This window comes from Zingiber officinale, chromosome 4A (assembly GCF_018446385.1).
Source record: "Zingiber officinale cultivar Zhangliang chromosome 4A, Zo_v1.1, whole genome shotgun sequence".
Classification (NCBI taxonomy): domain Eukaryota; kingdom Viridiplantae; phylum Streptophyta; class Magnoliopsida; order Zingiberales; family Zingiberaceae; genus Zingiber; species Zingiber officinale.
In genome coordinates, this window is record NC_055992.1 from 35,956,398 (window position 1) to 35,983,416 (window position 27,019).

At 38.0% G+C, this 27,019-nt stretch overlaps 1 protein-coding gene and 1 long non-coding RNA gene across 2 annotated transcripts in view; both read left to right on the plus strand.

Moving 5' to 3' along the window:
* The first annotated feature begins 13,191 nt into the window (after positions 1-13,191).
* Positions 13,192-15,443, plus strand: LOC121973256. The gene is made up of 5 exons (XR_006109455.1): positions 13,192-13,623; positions 13,699-13,804; positions 13,909-13,959; positions 14,044-14,141; positions 15,265-15,443. It is a non-coding gene; the product is annotated as an uncharacterized LOC121973256 (long non-coding RNA).
* A 620-nt stretch (positions 15,444-16,063) lies between these two features.
* Positions 16,064-27,019, plus strand: part of LOC121972344 — a 136,673-nt gene continuing 125,717 nt past the window's right edge. The window contains exon 1 of the mRNA XM_042524027.1: positions 16,064-16,287. Within this exon, the coding sequence (XP_042379961.1) occupies positions 16,064-16,287 (224 nt within the window). The remainder of the gene's footprint in view (positions 16,288-27,019) is intronic.

The window sequence follows — 27,019 nt, forward strand, 5'->3', positions numbered from 1 at the left end:
GGATTGGATTTGGGTATTTGATCTTGATATAGTGTTGATTAGGGGTTAAGGTTGGTGGTAGTGGCTACATTTGGTCTCGGAAGCAAGCGTATCTTCAGCGGTGGATCACCACCTGATCTTCCGGGTTTAGGTAAGTTTTGAAGATTAATTTTATTTCTATAGTTGTTGGATTAGTGGAGTTGAATTGTAGAAATTGATTTAAGGTGCGTTGGATTTATTGAGGACTTGTAGATTTTTATATGAATTGGAGGAGGGCATAATTTTGTTGATTGAGGATGGTTAGAGTTTATGGTTGATTGTGGTTTGATGATTTAGTTGATAGGTTGATTGGATGATTATTGTATTGGGAGATATTGTGATTTGTAGGGATGGATTAGATATTATGATGAGATCTGATTAATGGAATGAATTTGAGTTGTGTGATTAAGGATTATTTGGAGGATTAATCAGAGATCCGATTTGATTGGAGTTATCCTAATTGGGTTAGGGATTTTATTTAGCTATTTTAATTCTTATGAATTTAGCTAAATAAAATGTATGTATATTGATCGCAGGACTTGGATTCGGGACGAGCGTCTCGACATGGGATGGTTTGACTGGATCTACAGATAAAGGCGGGTATTTCTTCCTTGCCTCTATGTAGATTTTATTGAGCTTAGTGCATGGTTTTATGAGATGGTTTAGGATGATTTATCTTATATCATGTTCGTTTGTTGCTTTCCTGCTTGATACCGATGCTTGACCCTTGTGATGATCTATTTAATTCTTATACAGTCTACACTTTGGATTATCTATACTCTGTGGTATTTGTGTACATGTAGAGTATGTATGGTAGGGATTACTTCATTGGCGGTATTCATATGAGGCTTATCCATCCGTATGTCGGGTATACTTCTGTCCGGTGTGATGATTGGAGTCGTGTTGATTGTATGTCTGTGGTTTATACACGTGTTTGATGTGTTTTTACTGGAGGATACATGTTGATTGTACACGTGGGGTTGTGTAGGTGTGTCTGTTGAGGTTATTGGAGATCTTTGGTTGACTATACATGTGTGGTTATATACATATGTTTGGTGGGATATATGGAGATATCATGATGATTATACTCATGTTGTGGGACACTTAGGTGGATTTAGAGTTGCATGGATGATGACGGTGTCCGTATCATGATTATATATGTATATCATCATGTTCATCATTCATGTCATACTGACGACTATCGTCTCCCTTGTAGTTGAGAGGGTTGTCAGTCTTTTATAGCCGTCCATTCGGCCACTGATGGAGAGTGGTAGTTTGGGGTGGAGCTAGTCCTGTCGCGCTTACATAGCTGCTCAGTGTTCTGTCAGCCTCGACCACTCTGGAGTAGTGAGTCTGTCAGAGGGCTAGAGATGTGAGTGGTCAGGGACCCTTAGCTATGTAGTTATATAACTACTTAGCTGACCGTCTGCTTCGGCCGCCTATAGCGGTGCATGTACTGGAGGCTAGTACGGTTTGTCACGGACCCAAGCCTCTCGGCCATACAAGGGTCGTGGTGTCTAGAGAGGTGGCGAGGGTGACCATGGAGCATGCATGCACATTTACATTTGATGCGCGGTGCATCTTTGGAGATATATTTGCATACATGCCTAGTAGATACTAGTTGCATGTGTTTGTGGTATGTTGCATTTGTTTGCGATATGATTGTTGCATATGGTTGTCATGCTGCATACATGTCATTTATTTACATGTATTTGCAATCGTATTTATATTGCACAAGTGTCACGGGTGTATGTTGCAGATCGGTGAGGTTACTGATCTTGGTATCTTGCGTCGATTTCAGATTGGGTATGTATTTACCATTATGTCAGTAGTGGGTTGTGCAGTTCGTATGTCGGTTATGATTATGTCGGGTTATTACGTCAGGTATGTTCAGATGCATTGGTTATGATAGTATGATCATGTTCTTTGTTTCCCTACTGAGACTGTATACTTTTGATCTCCATGTTTTGTTTATGGACCATGCACTATCATTTCTATTACCCGCTGAGTTACCTATACTCACCACCGCATGTATACATTTATGTTTTCAGGTAGCTTGTAGATGGTTGGTGTCCCTCGGAGTATTCTGTCTCCGGGTCCTACGTCACATCCGAAGACCGGGCTTATTTTCTTTTGTATATTCTTTTATTATTTTTGGCATTGTATTTGTGTAGCAGTGGGTTGTTTGTGTTGTATTGGGCTTTCCGTTTTTGTTTTCCGCTGTGTTAGTTTTCAGTACAGCCCTGTGGGCTGTTTTATATATAACTGCGTGGTTGTGATTGTTTCATTCCAGCCGTGTGGGCTGTTATTATAACTGCGTGGTTGTGTATATAAATATTCCAGCCGCATGTGGCTGATGTATTTTGCTTGTAGTGATGCTTCAGATTGTCACCGGTACTGGGGAGGTGCTGCCGGATTTTTGTCTGGCAGAGACTCCTTTGGGGGCGTGACACAAGTATCCGGTCATCTTTGACCTACTTGACTCTTCTTCAATCAACCTTGTATTGTCAAACATCGAAACCCAAACCAAGACTCAAGCTTGGTCAACCAGGTCAACCTTGACCTGAGGGATGTTGCACCAATAGTTAGGGATCCCTCCTCGTCATAGTGTACCGGGAGATGAGAGCATTGCGCTCTCCCATTTATGATTTGGGGTAGGAGTATGTGTGTACTCCGACAACATCCCGTCCTCTCGGTCACTCATCAGGAGTAGTGATGCAGAGTGCACGGTCATCACAACCCTACCCACTCGGTCCCACTTCTGTTGTGAGTTGGCTGACTGGTGTCAGGGGTGACCATGACATTGGCATCATATGCATGATGCATTTATTACTTGTGTTTGTGTTTGTTGCATTTATATGCTGCATATTGTTTGGATGCCTATGCACTACAACAAAAATGTTAAAAGACAACACCCCTACGACAACGGTTTTAGAAGGAAGTGTTGTTAATTTGGTTAAAGACAACAGTTTTTGACAAAACCGTTGTCTTTGAGCTTTAAAAAAAACAAAAGACAACAGTTTTGTAAAAACTGTTGTCGTTGAGCGACTTTTTGTACAATCAACAACACATTTTACAACGATTTTCTAAAACTGTTGTCTTTAAGCGATTTCTTAGGGGGTCAAAGACAACGGTTTATTAAAACCGTTGTCTTTGACTTTTTTCTTTCGCCGTTTTTTCCCTTCACAGTTTTTGTTGTGGCAGTGTTTTGCATTCCCTCCGAAAATTTTTTAGCACCCTATTTTCCCCCTTAGCCTTCCCGAACCCTAAACCCCTCTCCTCATACGATCTCTCCCCCCCCCCCCTGGACCTTCCTACCGAAACCTTCAGAAGGGGTGAGAGGAGGGATTTTAGGGGCTCCCTCCTCCTCTTTCCCCCTTTGCTCATCGCCATCGCTAGATTCCCATTTGCACTGTCGTTTCGGTGCCCCCTGTTAGGACCTTCGGATGGCTAGAGAGGGGGGGTGTGAATAGCCGACCCCAAATTCTCGTTTCTTCCTACAATTTGAGTTAGCGCAGCGGAAATAAAAAGTAGAAACGAAAATGGAGAATATCAAACCTCAAACGCGACGATATAACGAGGTTCGGAGATGATACTCCTACTCCTCGGCGTGTCCGTAAGGTGGACGAATCCTATCAATCCATCGGTGGATGAGACCCTGGAAAATCGGCTAATAAAAACTCCTTCTGGGTGGAGAAACCTCGCCACAATCTCTCTTGCAACAGCAAGATCAGAGTACAAGACATACAGCAAGAAGCCAAGAATAATATGAATGTAAAAACACTGGTTTGCTTGTCTTCTCGTCGACTGTTGATGAAGCAGCAACTTCACGGATGCCAACCACAGCAGCAACTGATCAGTTGGAAACCCAGCCGAGGGAAGCTCACACGAAGCTTCAGTAATGGAGAGCTCAGCAAAGCTCAGATCGCAAGGAGGAAGAAGAAGTTCTTTCCTGTAGAGGCCCTCCACCTCGTTATATAACTTGAACCTGCGAAGAAGACAGAAATCTAGCCGTTGTGTCTCAACGGCTAGGCCTGGACCGATCAGGCTCCACCCTGATAGGTCTAGGATGGGTCTGATCGGTCATGCGACCGATCAGGGCCTAGGCTGATCAGTCCCTAGACTGATCCCAACTCTCACAGAGAGTTGTTGCCGATCCCTGATCGAGGACCGATCAAATGGATCGGTCCACGGACCGATCCCTCCTATTCCTTCTCTATCTGTTTGTTTTTCGATCGGTCACCGTCGAGATGACCCACGGAGAATCGGTGTATCCATCGATCGGTGACCGATCCGGATACCCATAGATATCCGGATCGGTCAGACCGATCCAATTTCCTAGCCTTAAACCTAAAGCCTTCCTATCTAGAGAACCCTCTCGACCTAGTCCGGAGAACGAGCACCGAGCCCTCTCCGACTTTCACGTCCGGTCTGAACGAGCCACCGAGCCCTCTCGACCTCCGTCCGGTCGAGAACGAGCCACCGAGCCCTCTCGACCTAGTCCGGAGAACGAGCTACCGAGCCCTCTCCGACTCCATCCGATCCAGAACGAGCTACCAAGCCCTCTCGGACCTAGTCCGGAGAACGAGCACCGAGCCCTCTCCGACTTTCACGTCCGGTCGAGCTGCGAGCCCTCTCGACCTAGTCCGGAGAACGAGCTCCGAGCCCTCTCCGACTTCCGTCCGGTCCAGCCCTCTCTGACCTAGTCCGAGCCCTCTCCGACTCCATCTAGTCCAGAGAACGAGCTACGGCCCTCTCGGACCTAGTCCGGAGAATGAGCTCCGAGCCCTCTCCGACCACAGTCCGAACCGAGCCCTCTCCGACCTCCATGCCAAGCTTCCATACTTGGACTTTTCCCGTGCTGACTCCTGCTTGGACTTTTCCGTGCCAAGTCTCCATACTTGGACTTTTCCTGTGCCAAGCTCCCTGCTTGGACTTTTCCGTGCCAAGTCTCCATACTTGGACTTTTCCCGTGTCAAGCTCCCTGCTTGGAATTTTCCGTGCCAAGTCTCCATACTTGGACTTTTCCGTAATCAGGTCAACTCAAGTCGGGTCAACCAGGTCAACCTTGACCAAAGGTTGCACCCACAATCCTCCAAGTTCCTATTCTTGTCAAACATCCAAATATAACTTCTCCATTCTTGTCAAACATCAAAATATACCTCGAGTCAGGTCAACTCGAGTCGGGTCACCCAGGTCAACCTTGACCTAAGGTTGCACCAACACCCCCGACTTCACCCTCAGCCCCGGCATGCTGTACGACGTGCTCGGCGTCACCGCTTCCACATCGGGGCTCGAGATCATGGTGGCTTACTGGAGGCTCGCCGGCGCATGCCACCCGGACGCGGTGGTCGCGGCGGACCGGCTGACGAGTTCATGTGGATCCACGCGGCCTACGAGACGCTCTCCGACCCGAACAAGCGCACCGAGTATGATCGAGGGGTCCTCGTCGCCGATCGGAGATGGAGGTCGTTCCATTCTTCCTGATCGTCATATTCCTTCTACGCCGGCCGACGTCAGCCGCAGACGTGGGAGATGGACCAGTGCTGGTAACTAACAAGATGCATCAAAGGTGTTTGATTATATGCCGATCTCAAATTTTCTACCCCAAATTGCTTTATTGTTGTTCTTTGTACATGTTCACAGATCGAATAATCTTTGATCTCGCCAAACAACCTCTTCCTATTTCAATTTTGTTTTCCCTTTTCCTTAGGCAATCGTATTAATCTAAGATTGCAATCAAAACTAAAGAAAACCTTTGACTTCATGTTCTGTTTGCTTTAAAAACAAGAAGTTCTGAGATTTCTTAGATCTCTATTTGATCTGTGAATTGATTAGCAACTCTTTGATTTTTTCAAGAAAGGTTTTTACTCAAGTTGCTACAATTAATTCATAGATGCAAACGGATGAAGCATTTGATTGTGATGGTTTCGCTTCACCTTCCTTTAGAGGAACAGCTGAACAACTTTGTAACAAATGAATAAGCCTTCTTGTCTCATCTAACTTTAAAAAGTGTACCAGCTTCCTACTTCCTTGAGTTAGGACATGGAGGCAGTGAGGATGGCAACAATTATGAGTAAGAACATGGAGGCAGTGAGGATGAGCGAAAGGTATGTCTCACCTAGGTTTTGTTTGGAAAAGTGATTTTTTTTTTAAAATAATTTTATTAAACATATTTAAAATCATTAGGGTAAGTGACAAGGCTTGCAAAGATGAAATGTGAGTTTTTCCAGATTGTGTTGTTTCATTATTTGTCAGCATTTTGCAATCAATTGGTTTATAAGAATCTTTGAATTTTTGAAGCATATGTAATGAAGCATTATTTTAAGAACTAAGAGAAGCTGCTTTTATATAAATGTGAGTTTGTACAACTTCTGTGTTTCTACCTTTGGCGATAAGAATTTATTGCTTGGAACTACAGAATTCTCCTTTTTCTCTGCTTATGTTTGGAACTAATCTTGCTTTCTGAAAACCATTAGTGTTTGTATAATGGTGTTGTATTTGCCTCAAGGTTGAAATTGGTCTTGCTTTCTTCCTTTGAGAAATGGAAATGAAAATTCATATACAATTGAAGTAATTGTTTATGATTATTTTCTGTGACAACAGAGAATTCAATTGTGTTACTCTGCTGATTTTCCTTGTTTAAATGTTGGAAAACCAAAAGGACCATCATATGTGCCCCTTGAGGTTTTTGAGCTCATTCTACTTCACTTTTTTTAAATTTTTTTTGAAAGAACCTTTATTTTTATCCTGACAAATTTGGCAAACTATTAAGTTCTGCTCCTTAGTTTCACTGCAAAGATATACCAAATCACTATCAACATTTCAACAAGCTTCCCTGGTGGAAAAGTCAAGGCTGAAGCGTTATGAATGAATAAGTGTCCTCAGTGAGGTATGTGTCGATCTTTAAGATTGGTTTTGTTGGTATGACATGTATGCTATTTTTTCATGCTTATCCTTGGATGATAGATATGCTTTGAGATTCAATAATTATGATGCTCACCCACTCCTACATGCATGTAGCGTTAGCATTGCCACTGCTTTTACTCAAATAGAAGGCATAGTATTGCAACCTCCCCGGGTATGGTTTTATGTTTTGTATTTATATTTTTACGTATTATTTGAGGTTATTTATGACAAAAGAAAATGCTGCATCTCAGAGTTGGCAATGGAGAGGACTTTATTCCATTAAGGGGGAGATGGAATTTTAACCAAAAGGTGTTTTTTTTGCTTTCAATGAGTTTATTATTGTAGTTAAAATATATACCTCTTTCAGAAATTGATGGAGCCGTCTCAAATCACCCGTTGGGTTGTTGTTAATTTTTTAGCTCGACGTGATGTTTCAAGCCTCATATATGACATGCGCAAATGCACAAATATGAAGCGCATTGTATGTTTTGACATTACTTTTTTCCCATGGAGTTTTAAATGCAGGGACAATTATTTTTAACCAAATTTGTCATCCAAGGAATTATGACTTCTACATGTGCTCTAATGCTGGCATGATTGTAAGCTCTGTGTTTCAAAAGTTGTACTCTATTTAAAGCCTTTACATTTATAAATTTTTAGCATTCTTGGTCGGTGTGGATTTTATTTGGGTGCTTTCTTTTTTACAAGTACCTGCTTTGTGAATTACTAGGTATATTTTCAAAATTAAATTATCAATGTTCTTGACAGGAACTTGCTTTGTGGATTAAATTCTGCCATTTGTCTAAATAAATTCAATATTTCAAGAGCTATAAGTAATTCAAGTTTTTCTTATATTGGTGTTTGTAATTTCATAGGGTACAACCCGACCCACTCATTACCATGTGCTAATGGATGAGAATGGATTTATTACTGATTTCATGCAGGAGCTTGTTCATTCCCTTTCTCATGTGTAAGTACTTGTTTATATATACGTAACTAATATTTTAGTTCTCCAATGATTAATATTGTAATTGAGATATCCTATTCTATGTCCAAATGTACAAATATAAGAGGAGTACAACTGCGATATCTGTGGGTAAGTTGGGCAGTGCTCTTAAGTTTTTTCGTGATTTGTGCCATACCTTATAAATTGTTAGGACCCCTGTATTGAAAAATCTGGACTGTGGTTTCATTTGAAGGTTTGACTATTCTTTCTAAGTTAAACTTGTGAAAATTTTAGGTTAACTAGAGTCCATCCAATCCTACCAGACAAGATTAGTGACTGGTTCAAGTTTTAACCTGCTGAAGTGAATTGTCCAAGATTTTGAAACTTGTCTCCTTTGATCATAAATAACTTGCATGTTTTTACAAGATCTAATAAACATTTCTTTTTTTTATATGATTGTTTTTACAAGATCTAATGATTTTTTTTTCTATAATTGTAGATTGTGCCTTGTCCATTGTTAGCACTTGCAATTTACTTGGAAGTTGTTTCGGTGTTGCCCTACATAAGGTCAACGACTGATGCAAAACATAAAGGTAAAACCTAAATTATCATATCTTTGCATATTCATAAATAAAATATGTTGTCTTTTAACGTTTTAGCTTCTGTTGTGTTTTTTGTTTTTTTAACTCATGTAGTTCAATGAAATAATGGGTCAAGCTTTCGAATCCAGGTTCGGTCTGGAGAAGGACCATAGTGAGTACTTAACCAAATACCAAAGGTTTCATTGATTCAAATGAAACTTGAGGGACTAAATTTAAGTATTCAAACCTCTATCATGATCATGGATATTGGCTAAGTCTCAACTTATTAGGAGGTAAGAAATGACCCCTCTTTCTTCTTTAGAAATCTAGCACATCATATTAATATTTTTTTTCTTCTTTTCATCCTGAAGGAAAGTAATCTCCAGGACGTTTATTTTCAGAAAAGGGATAAAGCTGGGTTTGCAAGCTAAGTCTATGAAGTTTTGTATGCAGAAAAAGGACCAGTACGTGAAGATTGTTAGCACATCCTGATCACTTGATCTATTCAGAAACGGATAAGTTAATTTGCATGGTTGTGGTTTGATAAACTTAATTTTGTGGTTGTCATGAACTTATGGTCATGTTTGGATAGCTTAGCTTGTAGTAATTGTAGAAGTTTATAAACTTAACTTAAGTGAATGTACATATATGTTGTACCAGTTTTTGGTTGAGACAAGATGTATAAAACACAACTGAATGTATATATGTTGACAATGGTTTTGTGAATGTATATATGTTGTACAGGTTTGTGTGTAAAAAAATTATTTTATCTATTCGTGATGCATTTTCTAATCAACATAGACAACAATTTTTTAACCGTTGTGAAAAGTATGCAAAGACAATGGTTTAAAACTAAATTTGGAAGAAAGACAACAATGTATTTGTTGTCAAAAGCATATCTGTGATCAAAATTATTGCAAAACTGGCAATTACAACGGTTTTATATGTTGCAGAACTGTTGTCATTGGTATTAAAAGACAATGCTTTAAATCCGTTGCATGACTGTTGTCTAATGTGATCAAAGACAACGGTTTTAAACCGTTGTCTTTTACCGCACATTTAACAACACTGCCAATTACAACGGTTTTAAAGAGCCTACGACAACAATTTTTAACCGTTGTCTTTTAATATTTTTGTTGTAGTGATGATTGACATGCATACAGGATTTCTATACCTCTCGGACTGTTTGTCCTTATACCCAGGTCCTGGTTAGTACGGTTTTCTCCTGTTTACTTCAGTTGCATTTTATCCTTCTTATATCAGGAGACTGTACGCATGATTAGTGCTAGATGTTAATTCCTTACTATGTATATCAATTGTACTTGCTGAGCGTTGGACTCACCCTGCCTTCATTGTTGATATTTTTCAGGTTGATGCTGTCAGGAGAGAGTTCCAGTTGCTAGTCCCCTGCAGACCACGAAAAATGCTGGATGATCTTTTAGTTTTATTGTTTAAACTATGTCCGACTTATTCTGGTTTTGATACTATGGATTTTGATACTATGGATCTGGTATGAATGTATGTGTTGATGGTTTTGGTGTTTGGATATGTTTTACTACATGTCTGCCTGGACGACAGAAGAGGTAAGTTGATCTTATTATCATATTTGAGCTTTACGAGTGTAGTTGAGTAGGGTTGTTTTTGAGTCCTCCTATTTCTGTTTCAGTTTGTTATCTATTAAACTGCGTGGAATGTCTATGTGTTATATTTTATTTCTGTTATTATTCCAGCCGCATGTGGCTGAGGTATATGAGATGTAGGAAGTTTCAGATTGTCCACTGTACAGGGGAGATGCTGCCGAAATTTCTTCGGACAGGGACTCCTCCGGGGCGTGACAATTTAGTGGTATCAGAGCTTAAGTTAGATCGATCGTTGTTTTCGTATTTTGGATATTTGGGATAACCTGATACCAATTTATATGGTATCAGAGCGCCAAAGTTTGGCGATACTTGTTTGATTTTCGTGTGTAGGATTTTCGAGATTTATCTGATAACAATTTATTGGTATCAGAGCAGGGTGTGATACCTGCTTTTAGTATTCTGGATATTTTGTGTTAGCCCAAGTTTGCGAGTCAAACTGAGTATTTGTTTCGGATTTTAGTATGAATTTCCGGTGATTTTCTTGTACGGAATTTCGAGGTAAAATGGGGACTGGACAGCGACGGAACATTTCTAGACGACAAATAGGTATGATGTGTTATCTTATAGTTTATACTTATAGTAATATCTGAGTCATAATATAACAGATATGAAAACTGTTGGTTTATTCTGTCGCTAATTAGTGTTTAACTGTTAGGATAGAGTAGACCATATTTCAGCAATGGGTTAGGTTGTCGCCCACATTAATATAATTTGAGAACCGTGCCAGGGCTAACATGCTGTTGGGATTAACAGAGTATTTTTCATCTGTTATATGATTTTTACTGTAAAAGACACATCCTACTACTGTATTTCTTAGTTTTCACTCTACTGATATTACTTAATCATACCTCGATTCCTTTACCTACGTTCTATTTAATCATGCATGGTTACAACATGCTAACTATTTCTAATAATATGTCCTATTGTAACAACAAGATCACATAGTTGCTGCAGTTATTGCTATTTCCTTAGTTCTTTACTACAGGGCATTAAGACAATGTGAATTGACCACAACAATTCTTAGATATAACCAAAAAGAGAACAAATTACCAAGTGCATGTACTCAAGCTAATCTTGCATCACTAGCCATATGTATCCAACATATGATGTACTTGAGCAAGCAAAGGCAGAAAGAAGATAGTAAACGTGAACCAGATTCTGCGCATGTGAAACATGCCGAACCATAGCATTATCAAAATAAATAAAATAAAGCAAATAAAAATATTTCCGAATTTAAGAAAATTTCTGGATCTAGTCTTTCAATTTTGCAATTCCAGGTAATGATAATACCACCCACGTTAAGGAAATTACATTGGACGTCACCTAGGAGATCAGAGGTTGCCGTTAGATTTTGACAACATAATACTTATGGTGAATCTTTTAGTACTGGAAATGAGTGGCAACTCACTCAAAATCTTTTACGATTACTTCAGCTTCAAGTTGGAGCGCCAATTTGGTGTGCCAAACTTTTCCTATTCCATTTGCCTTTGAAATTTAATTGAGCCTTCAAACCACCTACCAATTGCTCCATCTTTATCTTGGTTTATTGTGATGTCGGGCCCTAGTTTCCCTTTTCTTCTATGCTTATCCAACTTTTATACATGGAGGATAGCTGTTGGCTAGTTTGCCATTAATGCTCGGAGGCAAACTTGATCTTCTTGGTAAGGTTGAGAATTACATCTTGCCTACCAAGAAGGTTTATTTCGTGACACACACCAGGTTTGTTTTTCTAGGGTGCTACAACCTCTCCCCTTGTCAAGAAGTCTGTCATGAACTCACTAAGGCGATGTAAAAAGTTCTCTTTTGTCACTTATCCAAAGTGCCCTATGCCAAACTTGTTGGGGCTATTCTTTGCCGATCCTCAATATTTTTCTGAGTAGGGCATGTAGAAAAGAGTGGATGATTACCCAAAATCCTTCCTGTGTACAACCAATCCTTCTCCATTAATAGAATCAAGGCAATGAATGTTGGATAGTACTAAACCAGCTTCCAGAAACGCAATTTTCGCTAGCTCACAGTTCACAGCTTGATGTCTGAATTCCAGATCATAGAAACTGAAGTGTGTTCTCGAAGACCACCAAATTCTGCAAAAAAAATTGACCTTACAGCCGAAGCCTGGAGGTCTAAAGACACTGGTCAGTTTCATGCTAAGGAAAAGCATGAATGATGAATGGCTGAAGTTGGACTAAGGATGATGAGGATGGTCCATGGCCTGTAGCTATGAAATGCCATGTCATGCCATTGCACGAAGTTTGAACCTTTGTTTCCTCCAGTGCAATAAAAACTATGCAAGAATGGTTGTTGCCAACCATTCAGTTAAGAAAGATGGTGCTTCAACGGCAGATAATAAGCTACAAAATCAACAATGCTTATGCGAAGTAAATGAAACATCATATTAATGAATATGTAAACTGCAGATTGAGGAATTTGTCATTCGTGTCAATGATGCCAATGCACAACTACCAGTCGAGCTAAATGCCTTAGTATTTGTGCATCATGATATATGATAATGTCACCCATGAGTCATGTCACCAGGTTCATTCAAACAAAGATGCTATAAAAATTTAATAAAACAGTGCAAACACTAATACTATCCATTCTAGTTCAGCCTGACGTCACTTATGAAGAGATTTCGATACGAATTCTGGACCGAAAAAAGTGTCAGTTGAGGAACAAGACTATCCGGCTGGTTAAAGTCGGATGTCAGCATCATTCAGACGAGGAGGCTACTTGGGAGCTCGAGGATATTATCCGAGCTCGATATCCCCACCTTTTCACTTGAGATATGTGATTTAGTTTACCGTTCAACATTTAGTACTCTTTATCTGTTGTTAGTATTTGCTGATAGTAGATAACGAAATTTGGGGACCAAATTTTTATTAGTGGGGGAGAATGTAAAATACCGAAAATAGACGAATATTAGGAAGGGATTTTTTTGAAATTTTTGGAGATTTTTCGGAAATTTTTCGAAACTCGTATGGACGAGTTTACGGGAATAAAAACGGGGCCCCGGGAAAATCTGTTTAGACTAACCTGTTTTAATGAGGAAAAGTTTTATTTTCTTTTTTACTTTTCCTTTCTGTTTTCTTTTCTTTCTCTCGCCGTTTCCTTCTCTTCGCCCGCGCCTTCTCCTCCAGAGCCCTAACCGCTCGAGGCGGTTCTTCATCCCCTCTCCTCTCCCGAGCCGATCTCCACTTTTCCCCTCCTCTTCATTTCTTCTTCCCCAGCCGATTCTCTCTTCCTTTTTGGATCTGTGCATTTCTTTTCTCCCGATCCTTTTTGTTCTTTCTTCCTTCTGATCTCCACTGCCGATGCCGAGCCTATCTCCTCTTCCTCGCCTCTGTCCGATCGTTAGATCCAGTGTTGTCGGTGATCTTTGAGCCACCGTCGGTCAAGTTTCTCTCTTGACCGATCCACCTTTGCCGGCCACAAGGCCGACCAGTGGTGCCATTCTTCTGCCCTAGCGTCGGCGACCCGCCCCTTTTTAGTGTTGCTCCTCCTCAGCCCTAGTTCCGGCACAAGGAATTGGGTAAGACATTTCGATTTTTGGTTTTAGGTTTGTTGAGGTTTGGATGCGAAGTGTGTTCATTAATTGAGGATTTAGATTACACTCTAGTAATTGGAAACTAGTGAGAGTAATTGATGGAGAGCTTCTCTTCAATTCAGCAGCCTCTAGTTTCTTCATTGAACGATTACAGTGTTGCATTGAGGTGAGAAGTGTATAAATTGGATTTGTGCTAAATTAAATCCATTGTTTCGTTTGCTGCATTGGATTGATTATGGTTCTAAGATTTAAAGTGTTAATTGTGAACAGGGGATTGACTCATTTACAGGATTGAGGCTGTTAATCTGTGCAGCTTGAGTGGTGAGTGATTTGTTGTTTAGTTTCAGGTGATGGATCAGGATTTGAGTCTTATGCTTAAAGGTTAATGTGTTGATTTTGATCCAGGGTGCGGATTTGGGAAATCAACAACTTCACCTAGCCAGGTTGCAATGACCGACATCATACTTTTTGGCTGTGAGTCATCAGTGGTGGTATGAATTAGGGTAAGGATTAGGTGTATTTAAATACTTGTTGTAGATCATGTTCCGAATTGGAGGATTTGGTTAGACGATCATGTGTATGTTGATTAGGTTTATGTGTTTTTGAAATTAGGGGTTTGCCCTAATTTAGGGTTAAAGAATTTATTTAGCTATTTATAGGAATTTAGCTAAATAATCGTATATCTATTGGATATAGGACTTTGACGCGAGACGAGTATCTCGACGTCGGATTTGGACTGATTGGACTTATCCTATTGGAGGCGGGTACTTTTGACTTATGCCATTTGATATGCATAGTAATGAATTTAACAATTAGCAAAGATTATGTTTCGGTTAGTCACTACCCAATACCTGCTACATGTTTGGTTGTTTGTTTGTTTGCATCTCATGTTATTACTTACCGATTAGACATGCTTAGGGGTAGTGATATAACCATGTTTCACCATGTGATACCTTACCTGATCTGTGAACTCTTGATATGAATTATTCGCTATGGTGCACATCATATATGTATAGATTGATTCGATATTACCACGCACCATTCGTGTTATGCACCATTCGCATGATCGCATGACGTGTGATAGGATTGCTCCATTATCATTTGCGTTTTATCACCGCTCATTGTCGCGATTTACGGATAGCGTGACGGCCATTCTTCATGCTCCATCGTCCGGGTAGCGCAAAGACGTAGTACGTTAGGGATCCCTCCTCGCCATACTGGGAGATGAGAGCATTAGCTCCCCTATTTATGATTTGGGGTAGGAGTATGTGTGTACTCGACAAAGATCCCTCTCGATCACTCATCGAGTAGTGACCAGTCACCCATTCTGCGCAAGCGAAGTGATGACATCGCATCATACGCACGATTTATTGTTTGTGTCACGATATACGTATATTGTTGAATGCTATGATACGACATGGATTTCTATACCTCTCGGACTGTTTGTCCTTATACCCAGGTCCTGGTTAGTAAGGTTTTCTCCTGTTTACTTCAGTTGCATTTTATCCTTCTTATATCAGGAGATTGTACGCATGATTAGTGCTAGATGTTAATTCCTTACTATGTATATCAATTGTACCTGCTAAGCGTTGGACTCACCCCGCCTTCATTGTTGATATTTTTCAGGTTGATGCTGTCAGGAGAAAGTTTCAGTTGCTAGTCCCCTGCATACCACGAAAAATGCTGGATGATCTTTTAGTTTTATTGTTTAGACTATGTCCGACTTATTCTGGTTTTGATACTATGGATTTTGATACTATGGATCTGGTATGAATGTATGTGTTGATGGTTTTGGTGTTTGGATATGTTTTACTACATGTCTGTCTGGACGGCAGAAGAGGTAAGTTGATCTTATTATCGGATTTGAGCTTTACGAGTGTAGTTGAGTAGGGTTATTTTTGAGTCCTCCTATTTCTGTTTCAGTTTGTTATCTATTAAACTGCGTGGAATGTCTGTGTGTTATATTTTATTTCTGTTATTATTCCAGCCGCATGTGGCTGAGGTATATGAGATGTAGGAAGTTTCAGATTGTCCGCTGTACAGGGGAGATGTTGCCGAAATTTCTTCGGACAGGGACTCCTCCGGGGCGTGACACTGCGAATACGTTGTTGAAATATTTGATGATAGGTACTTGAGAAGGCCAAATGCTGATGATGTTCAACGTCTTATGCAAATACATGATGAGAGACATGGCTTTCCTGGCATGTTAGGTAGCCTTGATTGTATGCATTGGAAATGAAAAAATTGTCCAGTTGCTTGGAAAGGTCAATTTACAAGGGGACATGGGTCACCAACAATCATACTTGAAGCAGTCGCGTCTCATGACTTGTGGATATGACATGCATTTTTTGGGGTCGCCGGTTCACGTAACGATATTAACGTGTTATATGAATCTCCCATATTCAACGACGTCTTGCAAGGAAATATGCCGAAGATTAATTTCACGGCGAACGACACTGCATATACGAAGAGCTATTATCTAACAGATGGAGTATATCCTGAGTGGGCTACTTTTGTTAAGGCTTTTCCTTGCCCGGAGGATCCCAAGAGGAAGTTGTTTAAGGAAAGACAGGAGTATGCAAGAAAAGATGTTGAACGGGCATTTGGGGTGCTCCAATCTCGATGGGCGATTGTCAGAGGTCCAGCTCGGTATTGGTATAGGAAAAAGTTAAAACAAATCATGTTAGCATGCATTATTTTGCATAATATGATTGTTGAGGATGAGGGAGGTCACGTGATAAATTGGTACAACGAAGAAGGTGACAAACCCGTACAACCTATCCATGGCTCAAACCGAGGATTCAGGATTATCTTCGAACAAATTCTGAGCTACGTGACACTCAAGTTCATCACTAACTTCGAGCCGGCTTAGTTGAGCATACCTGGGGGCAATACAATAACAATCCGTGAATTAATATTTAAAATAAATTTTATTTTCCCAACTTTGTAATTTTAGGTGTAATTTCGTTTTCCCAACTTTATAATTTTAGGTGTTCAATTGTAATTTCGTTTTCCCAACTTTATAATTTCATTTTCCTAACATTGTAATTTCGTTTTCTCACAAAAATCTATTTTATTTAATAAATATATTTTAAAAATTAATATTATTTTTGAAAAATAATAATAATAATTTAAAATATTTTATTATAATTAATAATAAAATAAGATTATTAAACGTTTATTTTTTGAACAAACGTAAGATTATTATTTAAAATAGTAATAATAATTTAAATATTTTAAAACATATATAAAACATATTTATTTAATATGGTATAATGTTAAAATGAGTGAGTGGATGGTGGAACCCATGAATAATGAGTATTAATATTAAAAGGGTTGTGGGTGAAAGAAGGATATTGTTATAACGAGTATGTGGCAATAGATCCCATGTTTTTTGATGAGATGATAGATGTTATGACGTTAGTACATTGTGGATGCTCTTAGTTAGTTGTTAGTTACACCGTGGGAACATAACGTGCAACAATAAAAATAAGCATGACTAACATTACAATTTTATACGATTTAGAAGTTTTTATTCATAGTTTATGACTTGCAAAGATAGTTACCCTTAGAATTCTATATCTTTCTCCTTTTCAAAGGCAAAGAAATTTCTTACAATGAAACAATACAATTAGTCAAGCTCGTAAGTAAACAAGAATAAGACTAAATCAAAATAAAAAGAAGCAATCTTGAATGAGGAGCACTCTCTCTTTTCTCAAGTCTTTTTCGCCTTTGCCCTTTATTTGTAGCTTTGAATTAGTTGTCTTCAAACTACTCAAGTCCAATCAACTATTTCTTTTTCCAATTGAATATTTTGATGATCACATAAGCTTTTGCTGGCAATGAATCCTTCTATCAACTCCACCTAATTTGGTCAATTATGTAATTAGCAACATATATTTTAGTCGACTCAAGCTTTCTTTAGTCGATGGGTTTACTTAATCAAGTAAGCCATCTGATGGTACTAGCTTTCTCTATTAAATCAATAGTCTTATTCAACAATAAGACAAACAAAATAAAAGAAGCAATCTTAAATGTGCAAAATGTTTTCTCTAGTCTTTTCAAGCCTTTCTACTAGCCTTTACAAGCTCCCATTGCCGTATTCTGTAAACTATTATTTTTTACTAATCCAATCGACCATTTTTGTGATCGCGTATACATGTACCTAACAATGAATATTTTTACAACTTCATTTGATTCTAATCAACTGTTTTATCTTGTAATGGATATTACAGTCAACCCAATCTTTTTTAAAACCACTAATCTTCTTCATCATGTAAGACATCTAACAGTTGTCTTTCTTTGTTGATCACATTTTGATTTTTATAAGGGATTCAGTCAACTGCCTAACCAATTGTACTCACATCAGTCGATTGGAACATCAACAACAAACAAAGTATGATTGAGTTATCACATAAGTCAAAATCTACACAAACCTTAAAATACATGTCACTTGGAATCCCACAACTAACTAAAGAGTTTTATCTACCAAGGGGCCTCATCTTTGATCTTCCTTATCTACTAAAAAGTCTCACCTAGGGTTTTTCTCATCTACCAAAAGGTCTTGCCTCTGGGTCCTCCTCTGCCAAGAAGTCTTTCGTGTCAAATTGGTATTCAATCAACCTTGGCGTACTAAAACATTCAACTACTAAGTATTCAATTATCTTTGACCTACTTGGACTTCTCGACTATCAAACACCTAGTCACTCTTAACTTACTCGGACTTCTTTACTATGGTCTTCTCGGACTTCTCCATTACCAATACCCGTTGAACTTCTCTAATTGTCAAGTATCCAATCAAGACTTACTTTCTGTTGTGCAATCAATCTCTAGTTAAGGTAGACAAAGCTTGAGTTTGGGAGATTGTTGATTGCAAGACACCCCATATTCACATATTTATTGATTCTTTATCAAAGTTTTTGTATCTTATCCGAAAAGGATTATGATAGGATAAAAAATTATTAATTGCATATTTATTGGTTATGTATATAATAACAATGCGTATTGATTTTTTACGTATGAGTCACAAATATCAGATATACATAAGAACTCAATAATAGAATCAAGAATGCCTCGTTCTTTGAACATATATTTCCATATAAGACCCGAGAGGAAACAAGTTCTTCAAAATAGATATATGAAACACAAGAAGAAGAAGATGATAAACCAGTTAAAATTGAGCTCAAGTAAAGTAAAAGAGCTCAAGTGGAAAAATTCTACGGAAAGAATTTTATCACTTTTATATTGGAAAGTATGTCCAAAAGTTATTCAGAAGTAATAAGCTCTTCTGATGGACCTCCATGGAAAGAGGCAATTACATCTGAGATAGATTCTATCTTACAAAATCACACTTAGAAACTTATGGATCTTCCTCTGAAAAGTAAACTACTCAGTTACAAGTGAATCTTCAAAAAGAAAATAAAATCGGTTGACATCATTGATAAGTACAAGATTAGATTGGTAATTAAAGACTACCGATAACAAGAATGCATTGATTACTTTGATACATATTCTTTGATGTCAAGAATAATTTTTATTAGAGTTTTGTTAGCTATCATCTCTCTATGAAATCTGAAAATACATCAGATGGATATAAAGACGGTCTTTCTAAATAAAAATTTAGAAGAGAAAATTTATATGAAACAACCTAAAGGGATTTCTATGACAAGATAGAAAAATAAGATTTATAGATAGGTGAAGTTATTATACGGCTTGAAACAAGAGATAAAGCAGTGACATGAAAAATTTGACAATTGTAGTAAAAGGTGATTACGCTTATCTCAGGCGCCCCTCACAATCTGTCTCCAGGTTATGTGAAGGGAGGTAAATCACGGAATCAACTAATAGTCGACCGCCAAGTGATTAGAGGGTGGGAGGAGTTTGAGAAATTTTACATTACCATGAAGGAATGTGAATTTAAAATCAATGAATATGATAAATGTGTCTACATGAAATCTACGGAGAATGACTATGTCATCTTATGTCTTTATGTAGATGACATATTTATCATTAGGAGTAATGATAAGATAGTAAAATCTACTAAAGATATGTTGAACTCAAATTTTGACATAAAAGATATGAACTTAGTTGATGTGATTCTAAAAATCAAAATTGTCAGAACATCAAAAGGATTTATTCTAAATCAGTCTCATTATGTAGATAAAATTCTTGACAAATTCACTAAAGTTGATACTCATTGGTATAGACTTCGATAGATATGAGTCAACATCTATTAAAAAATCAAAGAGAGAGTATCTCTCAGATAAAGTACTCTAGAGTAATTACAAATCTAATATATCTCTTGGGTTGTACATGATCATAAAGGTCCCTTGGCGGCCAGCTAGAGAGGGTGAATAGCCTACATAATAAAAAAACAGAACCTTTCTTGAACTTTACAAGCTTGATTAAACTAACACTTGCATAAAAGGATTAAAAAGATAATTAAAGAAAGATGAGGCACAATAAGAGTTACTTGGTTTGCAATCAGGGGATTGCTAATCCAAGAAAGTTGAAGACTCACTAAAATATCCTCTGGACAGAGAAGCCTCTTATAGTGGTCAAATCTCACAACTACAAAGTTAAAATTAATTAGAATTAATTATAAGTGTTGTTTTGAGCTACTGGGACCAAGACTATATTTATAGCCCTGGTCGGGTGCCTGGAAGGGTTCCAGGCACTTGGAGGGGGATAAACTTTTATTCCCGTTGTAACGAAACACGCCACATCATGTTTAGATGAAGTTCTTGGTCCGGGCGCCCTGAAGGGTTCCGGGCGCCTGGACAGAGAAAGTTAACTTCCTGTTGACTTTTGATCTCAGTTTTTTACTCCAATTCCGCTCGCATTAGTCCGAATCTTCTGCTCTGATTCCACTTGCTTGGATGATTTCGGCTATCCGGAATAGGGCTCACCCGAACCTATTTTTCGACCTTCAAGTAGTCTTCCGCTCCGACTTTTCATCCCTCAGAAATGTCGCGCGCCTCCTTCTCGTCTGCCAGTGTATTCTTCCGCAGCGCCTCGTCCCTCGAACGCACTAAGCTCGTCGTCTCTCTCTAGTGTTGTCCTTCTTGCTAGCCGCGTCTTTCGCTCGACTTCCTATGCTCCTAAGTTCCTGCACACTTAGACACAAAGGTTAAGTACCAACAGGACCTAACCTGATTTGGTTGATCACATCAAAACTACCTTGGACTACTAACAGATTAGACTTAGCTTACACAATAAGTAAACTTAGCAGGTACACGAGTAATCTCAGTGTTGAGCACTAAAAAGGAATAACAAGGGTATTAAAGTATTTAAGGTTATTAGTATTAGCCATAGTATCAATTATGAGAAGATTGTAAAGGACTCATTTTGTATCATATATCATTATTAATAAAAGGCAAAGTTGGTTATTATATTTATTGTAGTTCAATGTCGATTGAATAAATATAATAATGTCCTTGGGTAGTAGGTTCTTATCTATAGTATATCAATTGGTTGAATTGATAGTGAGATATTGTAAAGAACACTACTCTTAACTATTCCTAGTCGAGCATTAATATATAAGGACAATATTAATGCGTTGAGACTAGCATATAGGTCAACGGATGACTTAATCTCACAAGTCATGGATATGAGATATCAGGTTGGCACATGAGTATATATTAGAGAATATATACTGAATGACCCGCCATGAGAATGTTCATGGATCGTCGTATGAGTGTCATAAACATTCTCATGTGACTATTGGTATGAATAGTCCTTAGACCTCAAGTCACTATGGTTCCCTACATAAGGAGTTGTATACTTTGATATCGTCAAACGTCACCCGTAATAGGATGGACTATAAAGTCAATCACTAGGTATGCAATGAATTATGCGGAGGGATGTGAGTGATGTAGATGGGATCTATCCCTTCCACATGACGGAAGCGATATCTATGGGCCCCTTAATTAGTAGGACACAAAAAAGCATGACCATGCATAAATGAGTCAATATGAGATATTGAGCTTATTTGATAAGTGTGTCTACTTGGAGATCAAGAAACACAAATATTGATAAGAGGATGACACGGTTTATGCCTCATTGATCAATCTAGATATCAAGGATAGAGGAACCAAGTCATACATGATGATAGTCACGGACGGGTTAGGTCGGATCTCGACTTTCTCGTCACTTGGGTAGCAATGATGTAACACCCCACCCTCCTCACTACTAGACTGTGAGGGCGGAGCGCTACTGGACTACTAACTTTACTTAACCATCCTTGTTCACATGTTGATAGTAATTCCTAAAACTCTCGGAGAACTCAAAACATACAATTAACTAGCAGCGGAAGACTAAATGACTCATCTAATACATTCTACTCAACTCTTTGTTAATAAATTCTTATGATAAATCCCAAGGCTTCTATAGTCCAGGCATCACACATCCATCCACATCTCCTTGTCGCCTTCCTTTGCTATAACTTTTCCTTTCCTTTATCTGCAGTAAGAGGAAATGCAACTATAAGCAAAATTGCTTAGTAAGGGCTATCTAACTCACAAAACTCGAATATGCATGTGAATAAAATAAATCTAAAACTGAATGCTTTAAAGGAAATACTACACATGCTCATCTAATAGCAAAAGAACAAGACATGCTGAAATGCTAAACATGTAAAGCTTATTTCACTTGTTCAAAACTTATCCTTTTATACTTCAGAATAATAAGTTTAATTGAACTGATACATAAACTGAGCTAAACTGATACTAGGCTAATGCTGAATCTGAATTGTATTCACGTAATTGATTTGTGAAGTTTTAAAAATTATTTTCATAATAGATAAAAAATAATAATCATGCTGCTGATGAGCCCGACAACTGTACTTGCTATACGTGCATCCCTAACTAGACCCGAGGTAGCTAGTCCCGAATCTAGTAGGGTTTACTAGGTTATCTAAACCTAGGGACGACTATGAGAGCCCAACCCAAGGACAACTGAGAGTCCAGCATACTAGGTTATCTAAACCTAGGGGCGACTATGGGAGCCCAACCCAAGGACAACTGAGAGTCCAGCACAGTGCCACTGATAAAAGTAAAATACTTGTTATCTTTTAATACTTCTAATATATAATGCCTCGACATTTTAACAAGCACCTTGTGAGCCAAAATCCCTAAAGTCTTGACTTTGGGATCTACTTAAGGCCTTGACATTTTTCTTTCTTTTCTTTATCTTTCTTATACTTGTTAATACCTCTAATAAAAGAATGCTTCTTTAAAAACTGAAATGTTTAAACAAATTCTAACTTTGAAATGCATAAACAAAAATCTGCATACTATGCTAATCAAAATTCTGCATACTATACTAATCAAGATTCTGCATTCTATGCTACACTATTTCTGCATACTATGCAAACATAAATTCTGCACTATAATTCTTAACCAAACTACACTATAATCTTTTTTTTTTTAAAAAACTGCACTATAAGTTCCACCAAAAATCTACACTACAAGTTCCACCAAAAATCTGCACTATAAATTCCACCAAAAATCTGCACTACAAGTTCTACAAAAAATCTGCACTATAAACTTTAAAGAAATCTGCACTATAAGCTTAATTAAAATCTGGACTATAAGCTTACATAAAAATCTGCACTATAAGCTTAATTAAAAGTCTGCACTATAAGCTTAATTCAAATCTGCACTATAAGCTTAATTAAAATCTGCACTATAAGCTTACATAAAAATCTGCATTATAAGCTTAATTAAAATCTGGACTATAAGCTTACATAAAAATCTGCACTATAAGCTTAATTAAAAGTCTGCACTATAAGCTTAATTCAAATCTACACTATAAGCTTAATTAAAATCTGCACTATAAGCTTACATAAAAATCTGCATTATAAGCTTAATTAAAATCTGCACTATAAGCCTACATAAAAATCTGCACTATAAGCTTAATTAAAAATCCGAATTTCTAATTACAAGGGAAAAACAAATCTTGGATCTACTCTAAATTCCCAAGCAACCACAATCCTTTACAGCATCTTCCGAAAACTAAAAGAAACACTAAATCAAAGCTCGAAACTACCCTTACCGCAGGTGAGTAGCACTTACCTTGCTTCTTGGACTCACAACCGAACAAGAAGGGCTTCTAGGACCTTGGTCGGCCGCCGGAGACGATGCCCTAACTCCCTTTTGTTTTCTGCCCGAGCTCCGCCGTCACACGCAGAAGAGAAGGAGAGAATGGTTTAGGTCACCGGAATAAAACCCTCTCCTAACTTATCCCTTTTATAACCTAGTATTTCTGTTAACTCCTTAAATAATTTTTTTCTTTTTTTTCTAAACAGAACCGCCACTGGGATTCTTCGTCAGCCAAATCTTTGACCGGGTCAGAGGTCGCAGGTTTAATCCCTCAGCCGAACCCTTTTTCTCCTATTTATTTCCTATTTATTAACTACTGCTTAAATAAATTTATTCCTTCTTTTAATCAGCAATGCTCGCTGGAACACTTGGTCAGCTGCACTTTGCTAAATCTTGAGGTTGTGTGTTCGATTCCTCAGCCGAACCCTTTTTCTGCTATTTATTTCCTATTTATTAAATACCGCTTAAATAAATTTGTTCCTTCTTTTAATTAGCAATGCTCGTTGGAACACTTGGTCAGCCAGATTCGCTTAAGAGTTGGCTCGGCCAGAGGTCTCCCATTCGAATCTCAGCTTGGATATTATTTTTGTTGAAACTTCTTTCATTTAGTAAAAATACCAAACGAACTCCAAAAATTACATAAAAATACTCTAAAAATTTCTAAAAAAACTCTAGAATTTTTCTAAAGCATTTCTAAATATTTTAAAGCACTATTAGGACTCGAAATGAGGAAATTTGAGTCGTTACAAATGATGTCTTGCTAGATGTCACTCATTGTTTATGTATCGCAAATGTTGATTTGGGTACATTGCCAACGTTACGAGAGTCTATAGGGTCACACACAAAGAACAAGTTGATATGGAGATGGGTTCATGTGATGAATCAATGGATTAAGTGTAATCCAAATTTGACTCATTGAGTTAGACTCAAAGGGATCCAATTGTTGGATTGAGTCGAGTTGCTTGAGAATCAATGGGTTGGACTCATTGGGTGAACTTGAGTTCACCAAGGAAGTTGAATGGTCAAAATTGAACCATTGGATTGAATGGTTGATTTTGAGCCATTAGATTAGAAGATGAAAGGGTGGAGACTCTTGGTGTACCATTGGATGGTTATAAATATCATTTGGATGATAATTTTGAGAGGATGAACAAGTGTTGAGACCCTTGGCATTCTTCTTCTTCCTCCTTCCTCTTCTTGGCCGAAATCACCATTGTGGTTGCTAGCACAACCTTGTGATTTCTTCTCCATCTTGCTTTATTTGTGAGACAAGCAAAGACAAGGCTTGTTCGTGTGGATACTGTAGAGGCGCGGACACTTGAATGCGCTGAGATCTACACCGAAGAAAGGTTGCTGTCGGGATTACGAAGGGCATGCAACAAAGGTATAATCCTATCATGTAGCTTAGTATAGATTATGAATAGAAAATGTTTCTTCCCTTCACATGGATCTACTGGCTAGAGGATCTAGTATTTTTCCGCTACGTTTCCACGTCTTTGGCGCGCTAGATCCCAACAAAGGTATACTCGTGAATATGGATTGCACTATACGAAATATTCTTCTATGATTGAAGGATACAGTGACGCGAATTAAATATTTGACATGAAAGACTCAAAGTCTATGAGTGGATATAATGTATTCACACTGAGAGGTGCATGTATATTGTGGAAATCTTCTAAGTAAACCATAATAACCAGATACACAATAAAATATGAGTTTGTATCTCTTGACAAATATGGTGAAGAAAATGAATGACTATAACAATTCTTAAAATATGTTCATAGATGTTGAAACCTATGTCGATAATTGCATACATTGCGATAGTCAATCGACAATTAGTTAGACATAAAGTCATTTGTATAATGGTAAGTCTAGGTATATACGTCGTAGATATAATACCATTAGACAAATACTCTCAATGACAGTTATCACTGTTAACTTTGTGAACTCAAAAGATAACCTAATGGATCTGCTAACCAAAGAGTTAAACCAAGAGTTAGTTTCAAGCTCATTGTGAGCGATGTACTTGATACCGATGAAAAATATTGGTGCAAAGGAAACCCAACCTATATAAACTCGATATCTCAAGAACTAGGTTTAATAAGACAACCGAACTATACTAACTAATTGGGGGAACTACCCAATGAAAGATGGTGGTTAAGCGTATAACTTTTAATGATTCAATGGAGTAATGTGGAATACTTCTAAGAGATCACTTATATGAGAAAGAAATAGGGTCACTTCAAAGAGAATTGAAAGCACAATTCTTGGAACTTCTCACAACACTAGACATGTTTATAGCTAAGAATGAACATACTTATGAAAATTAAGTTGTATTAGGGAGAGTTCTGGATGAGATATATCAATACTTATATAGAATAATAGTTTAAAAACATCATGTCTACTGTCAGCTAGTAATCAAACAGATCTTCACAAGAGAATGTTCAAATAGTAAAATCTACCTATCATATACTTGACTTAACTATTGAATGATATCACATACCATGTTTCTATTCATGTGGGAGATTTGTTGGATATGTGTGAATGAAAAAGAGGTAGAAAGGAAAGATATTTCATTGTGAATGAAATTTTAGTCTCATATTGAGAGTTTCGAGACATGTTGGTTGATTTATATTAATTCACAAGTATTGATGTTGTGAACAAATACATGAGAAGAGATTTTCTCTCACGCATGGACCCGCATGAGGGTGCAAATTCAAGGTTCAGATTGCATTAGCCCAAAGGTGATTCATGTGCGAGCATGACCTATGTGCATCAAATGTTGGACTAGTCGAGGCAAAAGTTGTCCAAGTAAATCAACTTGTGTTTTGCCACTTGAATTTTTTTGCTAGTTGCTCAAATGTAATAGATACATTAATCGTTGATTAATGGAGAATCCGTAACCTTCGAACATTTTTAGTCGGAGGAGAGTCTAAGCTCTTATATAAGGAAGTTGTAACTAAGAGCCAAAAAAAGGTGCAGAAGTAAAGAAACTCCTCCACCTTTATTCCTCCATTCTTTCTCTCTATCATACACTTGTTCGGCAGTTTTATCCATGATAACGTTCAAGTACTTACTCAGTTCGCTACAAACAACCAATGCTTGGTTGTCGATGTGGTCTTTCTATTATATCTTTGGAAACAAATGTCCATCATAATCTCGAAGCACTGTTTGAGAGGGACGAATCCGTTTTAAGAAAACTACGTTAGATACAAGTCTCAGCACTCTATTGTCTTGGACATCTCGGCCTAATTCTTGGACATTTCGGCCTTGGCCTCAGA